Below are 9,907 nucleotides of genomic sequence, written 5' to 3' on the forward strand. Positions count from 1 at the left end.
GGGTGGTGGGGGAGTGACTGTGACCTGGTTCCCCGGGTTGGGCAGATATTTGTCCTAGTGTATGTCCCTTGTCTACTCTGTGGGTGATGCCTAGGTGGTCTCTCTCTCTCTCTCTCACACACACATGGGGGGGGCAGGGCTCAGCCCCTTTAGCAGGGGGCGGTGGGGACACACACAGGACAGGGCTCGGCCCCTCCAGCAGGGGGCGGTGGGGACACACACAGGGCAGGGCTCAGCCCCTCCAGCAGGGGGCGATAGGGACACACACACACAGGGCAGGGCTCAGCCCCTCCAGCAGGGGGTGTTAGGGACACACACAGGACAGGGCTCGGCCCCTCCAGCAGGGGGCGTTAGGGACAGACACAGGGCAGGGCTCAGCCCCTTTAGCAGGGGTCGGTGGGGACACACACAGGACAAGGCTCAGCCCCTGCAGCAGGAGGCAGAAGGGAGACACACAAAGCTTCCCCTGCCTCTGTAGCCCATTGTGTCCTTGGATTCTGCTCAGGCTTCTCGCAAAGGGGCCATGACTAGGGCACTTCTGAGCCTTCAGACCCATCTCCAGAGGATCAGAGCTGGGGGATGGGACTGTTGTGTCCCCCCCGCCCCCGAGCTCTTCCAGCACTAATTGGTTGCTTCGCTGCCAAAGCAGCCAGCCCCTAATTAGTTCAGAGTGCTGGCAACGGAAACCCTCGTCATTAGGGTTCAGAGTCAACACCGACCTTTTAAATGGACTCAAAAGCAGGCCTCGCTTCTCTTATAGCAGCCATGTGCGGCTGCTTCAGGAAGGCAGCATCAGGAGCTCTTCTCAATGCCCCGAAGGGTTCACTGGGGGAGTGCCAGTTTGGTGTGACTGCGAGTACCCCTCTCGCTCTGAGAGGCTGAGTTTTCTAGTGGCCACAGGGTTGGGGTGGCCCTTCAGAGACCTGTGTCCTAGCCGTTGCCCTGCCGCTAGGCTGCTGCCTGACCTTGGTCAAGATGTGGCCCTGTGTCATGCCTCAATTTCTCTATATGTCCACAGGGATTAGTGCTATTAGCCCTCCTGAGTCAAGCGCTTTAAGATCTGTGGGGGTTAAGCACAAGGGCTGGTGCTCCTCTCCTGTGAGGGCTGGGTCACCCAAAATAGCCCGGCAGCCAGTGGCAAAAGGCAGGGTTCAAGCCAGTGTCCCCTACTGGCAGGGAGGTCTGTGCCCCATTCTTGGGCCATCTCCCCTGCCTGTCCTGGCTTTCCTTGGGTGGGTGTATAGCACCTGCTGGTAGTTGAGCCTTGCTTAACAACTAAAGAAGAAGGTCCCCTTTGTGGTGCTCTCAGCTCAAGCCATAGGTTGCCCTGGTGGGTGGATCTCTGGGATGTGGGTTCTAATCTCAGCTCCTCTGGATGGGTGAGGTTTGTGTAGTGGTTTTCCCTGCAACCCATCAGTGTGGTGCAGTAACCATATACAGGCTGAGCTGGGCTCCTTTGGTTCACACACATGCACAGCCATCCTATCCAGGATCAGAATAAAGAGCTGGTATTTCTGCAGCAGGAGGGGTTGTAACCCCAGCTGGCTGCTCCTCCCACACAGCTAGCGGGGCCCCCAGCTGTGAGGCAGAACAAAAGCAGTTGTGCATGCTGGGAGAGGTGCCTAGGAAAGAAAATGTTCCTTGCAGGACAGAAGAGTAGATAGGTTCTCAGCCAGCACCCTGGTTTCCTAGGCGTGACTCGGAGCTCACAGCACCCCCTGCTGGCACTGGCTGTGGTTGCTGGATGGGGTGGAGTTAGCTGCTCAGAATACAGATTCAGCCATTGATTTACTAGGAGAGATCCCCAGCAGGTGTGAATGGGTGTCACAGGCAGGGTTCCCTCTAACTGGTTCCATCTGTGGGTGGAATAAATTTTGTTCTGTGCACTGAGGCATGTGCAGATGTGCACCGCTCATAGAAACACAGGCTAATCAGCTGGGCGGCACCTGAATCTCTCCTGGGTGGTCTCCCAAGCGCTCACTTTACAGGGAACGCTGGTCCAAGTAATATCTCCATCTGTAGCTCCTGTCCATCTATACCAGCTGTGTGGTCTGACCCTGGGCTCTGCCCTGTTTGGGTCCCTGCACCCCAGCTCTGAAGGAAAATAGGGGCCCATTGTTCAGCCCTGTAGCAGACGAGTGAATAACAACAAAACCTGGCTTGTCTCCCAACTGCTTCACAAAATTGGCCCCCATTGCACCCTTTTTACAGAGGGGGAAACTGAGGCATGGGCCTTGCCCAAGGTTACCCTGCAGCACTGGAATTGGGGTCTCATGAAGCTGACCTTGGCGCACTAACCACTAGGCCACGCAGCTGTCACTAGGGAGAGGGGGCTTATGCCAGCTGAGTGCTGTTGTCCCTGCTGATCTCTCTGCCTGTCCCTTCCCCACAGGTGAGCCTCGGATCTATGGCCACGTGCTCATCCGGGAGCCCCCCCTGCACGTGAACTGTGTCCAGGAGAACGTCCCGCTGGTGACCGCCCCCCGAGAGAATGCGCTGGATCTGCGCAGTGACCGGCCTCTACCCCGCCTGGGTTCACCCCCCGCAGAGGAGCCAGGACCTGCCCGGCAGGAGCTCCCAAGCTTGGGGTTGCCCATGGCTATTTCGCCTTCCCCCCGGCCGGCTGAATCGGCCGGGGAGCACCCCCCGAAGGTCAGCAGAGACCCCCCGAGCCCAGGTGACCTGGCTGGGGACAGCCCCAGCCCAGCTGCTGACAATGCTGCCAGTGGAACCGGCCTGACGCCCGAGGCCCTGGAGGTCGAGGGGGCTGGGTGTCCGTCGGTGCCAGGCTGCCGGGCGAAGCTGCGGGGGGCAGAACTGGCGGCTTGCGGGCGACAGGAGGAGACCGTCACTGGGGAGGTTTCCATGAAGACAGCAGCTTCCTGTCCCTTCTGGGAAGCGCCCCTGAGCCCACAGGCACCAGAGGTGGCCGGGCCACTCCCTGGTCCTTCCCCGAGCCCCGTGGTGGAACGGCAGCCGGTACCATCCGGTGCCTCCTTCACTGAGCCCGGCCTGCAGGGGGAGAGCCCCCCCATGCTGCTGGCGGGAGAGCAGCGTGTGCCCATCCCTGTGCTGCCGCCGCAAGAGCAGGCCCGGGGCTGGGGCAGGGATCCCCAGCCTGGCACCGAGGAGTTGCTCCCCCGTCCATCACCGGGGCCCAGCGGTTGCGGGACCAGAGAGGCGTCCCCGCCTCCCAGCCCGGAGCCTTGTGAGCCACCACCTGTTCCCTCCGGGGCTGCAGGATTCCCGTCTCCTCTCCGCAGCAGCTTCCCGTCCCCAGCAGTGCTGCCAGCCCGTGGCTCCCGTGTGCTTGCCAGGGCCTCCAGCGTGACGCACCTGCCCTCAGCTGCCACTGCCCAGCCTGGCCGTTCTGTGGCCCAGCCAGCTCCCGCTTCTCTGATGAGCTGCGGCCCGGATCGTGGCCCCCTCCCGAGCCTGCTGCGCCTGCAGCCCTCCTCCCCGGCGCACCGGCGCCTCTCTTCCAGCGCCGCCGCCCTTTCCAGGTACATCGCTGCCTCCTGCATCAGCCAGAGCCTGGCCAAGAAAAACGGTGCCCCCTCGGAGCTGCCCAACACGCAGCCGGAGACGCCAGCACCCACCAGGCCTCTGCCTCCATTTTTAGCTGTCGCGAAACTGCCCCCCTGCTCCTCGGGGCCACCTGGTGCCCAGCCTCCCCTAACAGAGACGCCAGCACCCACCAGGCCTCTCCCTCGGTGCTCAGCCAGCCCGAGGCCGCCCCACTTCTCCTCAGGAATTCCTGGCACACAGCCGTCCCCACCAGAGACACCAGCACCCACCAGGCCGTTGCCTCCTTGCTCTGCCATCGCCAGGCCCCCCATGGGCCCCAGAGCCCCAGCGCCCTGGTCTGCTCCATTCCCCCAGGAGGAGGTCGGTGCCTGGTCCCGTTGCACCAGCAAGCGGGTGCCTTCCCCCCTCCGTGCCTGCCCACCCCCCCGGGCCAACCCCAGGCCACCCTCTCCCTCTGGCTTCTGCCGCGATGCCAGCTGGCTAGGGGAGCCCACCCCCCTGGTGTCCGGCTCAAGCACGCTGCCAGCCTTCGACCGTCTCTCGGGGATTTGTCCAGCCCCCCGGGCCAAGCAGCCCCCCCACTTCTCCGCCTCAGAACCCAGCTCCAGGGTCCAGTCCCCAGCACCAGCCTGCCCGCGGGTGTGCTCCCCGCCTCCCTCCAGCCAGCGCCCCACAGGAGGGAGACCTAGCAGTGCCCCCCCGCGACCCTGCTTCACTCCCCTGCACATCCCCGGCCAGTCTTCTGCCCCTTGCCTCTCCTCCCCCGACTCCACCACGTTACCTCAGCCTGGCAGAAGACCGAGGGGAAACCCTGAGAGCCCACAGTCCCCCGGGGATGGAGGCAGGGTGGGGTGCTGCTCCAGAGAGCCCCCTCAGGGCTCACCCAGCCTCAGCCCTGACGAACTGGATGGCATCAAGTGGCCAGATGTCCCCGGCTTGCGTTCCGGGTATGCCGGCCAGGAGGGCAGCCCTGGGGCACTGGGCTCAGCAGAGGAGTGCTCCCAAATGAGGGCGGACTTGGCTCGGGACACAGGCCCCCATCGGGCCAGCTACTCCACCACCGTCAACATCCAGATCGGGGGCAGTGGGCGGATCGCCTCCTTCAGCAATGCTCAGGTCAGCCTCACCCACCCGCTGCTGGTGGCGCCTGGGCCGCATGGTGCCAGGCGGATCAACGGCAGCACCGTGGAGACCCAGCCAAAAACATGACAGCCCGAGGGGGCAGGCGGGAGTTACGACCAGGGAACCAATCCCAGCTCTGCACATGCTGGGGACCAATGGTAACGTGTCTGGTGCTGGATGGTACAAGGTGTGTGGGGGTGGAGGATGAATTGTTACTGACCTGCTCATGACATCAGGGGCAGTGGCAGTGCCACAACTAGAGTCATTTGGCCCTGCTCTATTGAGGCCATCTGGGGTCTGGCCCATTGACCCATTGGAGCAACACACATTGATGCCAGCTGGAGTCTGGCCCATGGGCCCAATGGAGGAACGTCTATTGATACCAGCTGGGGTCTGGCCCATTGACCCAGTGGCGTGATACCCGTTGATGCTAGCGGGGTCTGGCCCATTGACCCAATGGAGCAATGTCCATTGATACCAGCTGGGATCTAGCCCATTGACCCAATGGAGTGATACCCATAGATGTTAGTTGGAGTCTGGCCCACTGACCCAATGGAATGATACCCATTGATGCTAGCGGGGTCTGGACCATTGACCCAATGGAGCAATGTCCATTGATACCAGCTGGGGTCTGGCCCATTGACCCAATGGAGTGATACCCATTGATGCTAGCTGGGGTCTGGCCCACTGACCCAATGGAGCAAAGTCCATTAATACCAGTTGGGATCTGGCCCATTGACGCAATGGAGTGACACCCATTGATGCCAGCTGGGGTTGGTGCATAGATCCCAGCTGGCATCTGGCCCCTTGACCCAATGGAGCAATGCCCATTGATGCTAGCTGAGTTCTGGCTCCTGACACCAGCTGTGGATCCGGCTCCGGATGCTCCTGGTTGACATTAGAGTGCAGTGGGGTGAATAAGGCCACCTGAACTCAAGATCTGTCTGTGGAATTAACGACTGGCCCCAGTCTCTCCCAGGACAGGAGGAATCTGCTGGGCCACGTCTCTAGAAGCCACCCAAGCTTGGCTGATGGTGATGTCCGGTCCAGGTGGCCACAGCACCTGCCAGCCACCAGGCAAAGTGCTCTCTGCCACGCAGGGCCTCTCAGGAGGCAAACGACTTTTGGTCGTTTTCCCCACCTGGCTCCTTCCTCAGCTGGTTCATTCTCAATGGGGACCAAAGTGAGTAGCATGGGGATAGGGCACATGCTAACATGCCTGTGCTCACACTCTCACCACCAGAAGGGGGAGCATACCCTCTTCCCTCCCACCCCCAGCCGGCAGGGGGCAGCAGAGTAAGTCTTGTTTGAGATCGGAAGACGGGTGCACACCACAGCCTAGTGAGCCGCGGGGGGGGGGGGGGGGCAGTATGGAGACACAGAGCCAGCAGGGGGCAGTATAGCCACATGGGCTCCACACGCATATCTAGCCAGCAGGGGGCAGTGTGGGGGCTGCACATACATGTCTAGCCAGCAGGGGGCAGTGTGGGGGCTGCACATGCATGTTTAGCCAGCAGGGGGCAGTGTGGGCACATGGGCTGTACATGCGTGTTCTGGCCAGAGGGAGCAGTATGGATACATGGACTGCACATGTCTGTCTGTCCAGCAGGGGGCAGTATGGACACACAGAGCCGGTAGGGGTCGTATGGACGTATGGGTTGTACACGCATGTCTAGCCAGCAGGGGGCAGTATGGACACAGTCAGTAGGGGGCAGTATGGAAGCATGGGCTGTACACGCATGTCTAGCCAGCAGGGGGCAGTGTGGAGATGCAGAGGAATGCCTAGCTAGCAGCAGGCAGTATGGACACAGCAAGGGGGAGGGTGGTATGAATATGTACATTTTCCTTCTCTTTCCACGTGTGCAGCCGAAAGTGACAGCTAGGCACAATCCCCAAGTCTGGGCCCCCACCAAACTCTCCTGGAAGCAGCCCAGCAGAGGAGGGCAGTAGGCCCGGAGAGGTCGTTCTCCCACTGAAAAGCCGCCAGCCCTGCTGTGTCTGTCCCAGTTAAGCTAAGGGGTCGTGCTCAACGTGGGTTGGTTGCGCTCTGGACGTCAGTGCACTGAGATGCTGAACTGTGGTGTTGGGACTCCCTCGGCAGAAATCCAGCTCCATCTCAGTCCCTCTTAAACCTTTGGGATTCATGTGATGCATGAGCCATTAGCCAGTGGTTGTAGTCCCAGTTCTGTTACAAACTCAATGTGTGACTATAGTCAATTTGTTTAACCTGCCCATGCCTCAGATCCCCCATGGGGAGAATAATTGTTTAGACTGTGGATTCTGGAATAAGAGGCATGTACTGGTGCCCCTTGTCTGGGTGCTACTATAATTCATCCAATATAAATGTCAGCCCTAGTGAGCAGAATCTGGGTCAGTTCAGTTGCTTTTGCTAGAAGGAAAGCACAGAGGCACACAGTGAGAGAGCCATGCATAGAGCGTGCTGGAACCAAGGCAGCCAAGTCCATCTCTTTACAAGGCCTAAATGCACCTTACACTGAAAATTTGCCCTTAAAAAGTGCAGTGGGCCAGTTGGATATAACTTTTAAAAGCTTTGGGATCAGCCCAACATTGAAATCACTGGCTCAGTACCTATTGAAACCAGCTGGGAATCTGGCCCTATTGATGCCAGTGGAGTGATGCCCCATTTAAATTGCGGACCACCAGCTCTCCAGAGAGTGGTCTAAACTGGTCTGAACCCCTCCAGAATGATCCGCTCCCACTTTCTGCATCCATGAAAGCTGTAACTCAAAACTTTCCTTCCATTCCATCCCAGCTTTCTCTCTAGCTGAGCTGCTGTGACTTTCCAGTTGCCCTTTCTGACAAACTCAAAATACAAAACAACCATTTGCTGAAATACTGCACTGCTACAGTAAAACTCCTCCAGACGCTGCAATCATGGCTTATGATTTCGAGTAAAGTACTTGGACTGTTTGCACCCCTGCTTGTTTTCCTTGAAAATAACAAGGGAAAATCCTGTGTGTGTATTTCTTTTCCCTAAAAGAGGAAATCAGGAGTTGGCTGGCTAGGAAATGAGAATAATGAAATAAATATTGGCTCCTTGGAAAAGTGATACAGCTATGGGTTTTTTTTTTATTTTTAATGAGGTTTCCTGCTTTGTTTCTAGAGCCAGGTTTCATGAGGAGATTTTAAATTGCAGCAGCAGGTAGTTATGGAGACTCTGGTATTTAATATCAAATCTTCCAGATGGATCCATTTAGCTAAACGTTCCTACAAATGATTTCCCAGCCCACCATTTGGAAGAAATCCCTGAGGTTGTTAGCTCCTTTATTGCCTGTAATAGATTAGCCTGTATGTTTCCATCCAAGAGTCAACTTTCATGTCTGACGGCTACAAACTCTGCTAGCTTTTGGAAACCCGTCCAAACTGCCAAGGTCAGTTTTAAAACTCTTGTTAATGTCCTTCCTTTAATTGTAGGGATATTTTTAAGGCCAGAAGAGATAACTCCGCCCTTTTGTATGATCAGACCACTTGGCCCCTCATGGCCAGTCCTTCCTCCAGCCCAGGCCTTGTGGCTGAGCTAGTGCCAGTCTTCAGCAAGAGGCATCCGGTCGGGATCTAACGATTCAGAGAGAGAATCTGCCTGGTATCTGGGGGAACTTCTCCAAGGGCTGGTCCCTGGCTGCCCTGTGTCTGTTGCCAGGCTAAAGCTTGATCTGCACTTGGCAGGTGAGTTGATTGCAGTTACACAATGCGTAGCTAGAATTGACTTATCAGCAATCGACTTACCTGGCCATCCTCACTAAATAGAATTTCTCCCATCGATGTCCCTTACTCTTTGCAATAGCCAGTACGGGGTCGATTTTGCACATGTAATGGGATTCAGGGGTCCCCAAGCTCTGCACCCCATCTGCAGCCAGAAGCAACTCTCACTCAGCAGGTGGAACAGGAGGTTTATTAGTTGACAGCACAGCGCAGAGGTGTCAGTACAGCAGGCAGAGACTGTCATTCCAACCTACCTTGGGGAGAGTATCGGAGACGTAACCAAGTTAGTCTGTATCTTCAGAAACAAGAAGTCCTGTGGCACCTTATAGACTAACCTATTTTAGAGCAGGAGAAAGCGGGTCTTTGCCCACGGAAGCTTATGCCCCAAAATATCTGTTGCGTCTATAAGGTGGCCCAGGACTTCTTGGGGAGAGGAGGCTTAAGGGGTGCCCCCATCTGGGGTCTAGCCCCCCTCAGCACAGCCCACTGCCTTCCAACTCTCCCAACCACCTATCTGCTGCCCTTGATTCGAACCAGCTGGGCTCCTTCCTGCTCTTTGTTGGGGGCCAGAGGTGTTACCTGCCAACTTAGGTTACAGACAGCATGGGGTCATGTCCAGCTGGTTTGAGGTTCTCAGACTGGCCCTCACACACATCCACCCCCCACTACATCACAGCAGGAGATCAAACCCCGGAAGACCAACCTTCAGCCGGACCAGGAGGGTGGTGAAGCACTGGAATGTGTTGCTTAGTGAGATGGTGGATTCCATCCCTAGAGGTTTTCAAGTCCTGGCTTGACAAGGTCCTGACTGCTTAGTTGGTATTGATCTTGCTTGAAGCACGGGCCTGGACTAGATGACCTCCTTAATCCCTTCCAGCCCTAGGATTCGATGATCTTCCAGGTAATGTAGATGTTGCCTGAATGTCTCTCCCTTCTGCTCTCTGGCGCTCATCTTGTTCTGCCCCTGCTATCAACAAACACTGGCCCAAGCAGGCACACTTGCCCTGTTTGACCCAAGCAGCTAGTCAAAGCTGTGGCCCTGCAGTTGTTCCAGTGGGGAGGAGAAATTAATGATAGAATCAGGCACCTTTGAGGTGATATTGTTTGTTTCCAAGAGACAGTCCAAAGTCCTGTTTCTCTGAACCCAGGCAGCCCCCCCGCCCCCCAAAAAAACAGGCAGTGGACACACATCCTCGTGTGGATGTCTTGTGTTTGTTTCTCTGCTTTTATTTGTCTCTCTTGCCTTGCGCTGTGTCTCTAAAACCCTCCCTCTGAACCCGCTACACTGCCGACTCCCTCCACCCAAATCTTGGGAGTTCCCGAGTGGCTGCAGTTTGCCGTTGCCGGGGAAAGGTGCTGTTGTATCTGATGCTGAATCTGAATGACCTGCAGCAGCTAGCTCATCTGTTTCAGGGGCTTTAACCCAACCTAGCATGGCACTTAAGGCAGGACAGCATGGGGCTTCTTAGTGCTCTCTTCAGCCAGTGAAATTACTTGAGTCTCTCTGGTCCTCAGCTCAGTTGTGAGCCTGTTC

General features: G+C 57.3%; 1 protein-coding gene across 2 annotated transcripts in view; it reads left to right on the forward strand.

The window, feature by feature from the left end:
• PLEKHG2 (pleckstrin homology and RhoGEF domain containing G2) overlaps positions 1-5,995 on the forward strand; it is a 46,526-nt gene extending 40,531 nt beyond the window's left edge. For both annotated transcript variants that reach the window (XM_075016736.1, XM_075016737.1), the window contains one exon: positions 2,393-5,995. In XM_075016736.1, the coding sequence (XP_074872837.1) occupies positions 2,393-4,737 (2,345 nt within the window). In that variant the 3' untranslated portion in view covers positions 4,738-5,995. The remainder of the gene's footprint in view (positions 1-2,392) is intronic.
• Positions 5,996-9,907: the final 3,912 nt, after the last annotated feature.

Source organism: Carettochelys insculpta, chromosome 22 (assembly GCF_033958435.1).
Source record: "Carettochelys insculpta isolate YL-2023 chromosome 22, ASM3395843v1, whole genome shotgun sequence".
Taxonomy (NCBI): Eukaryota; Metazoa; Chordata; order Testudines; family Carettochelyidae; genus Carettochelys; species Carettochelys insculpta.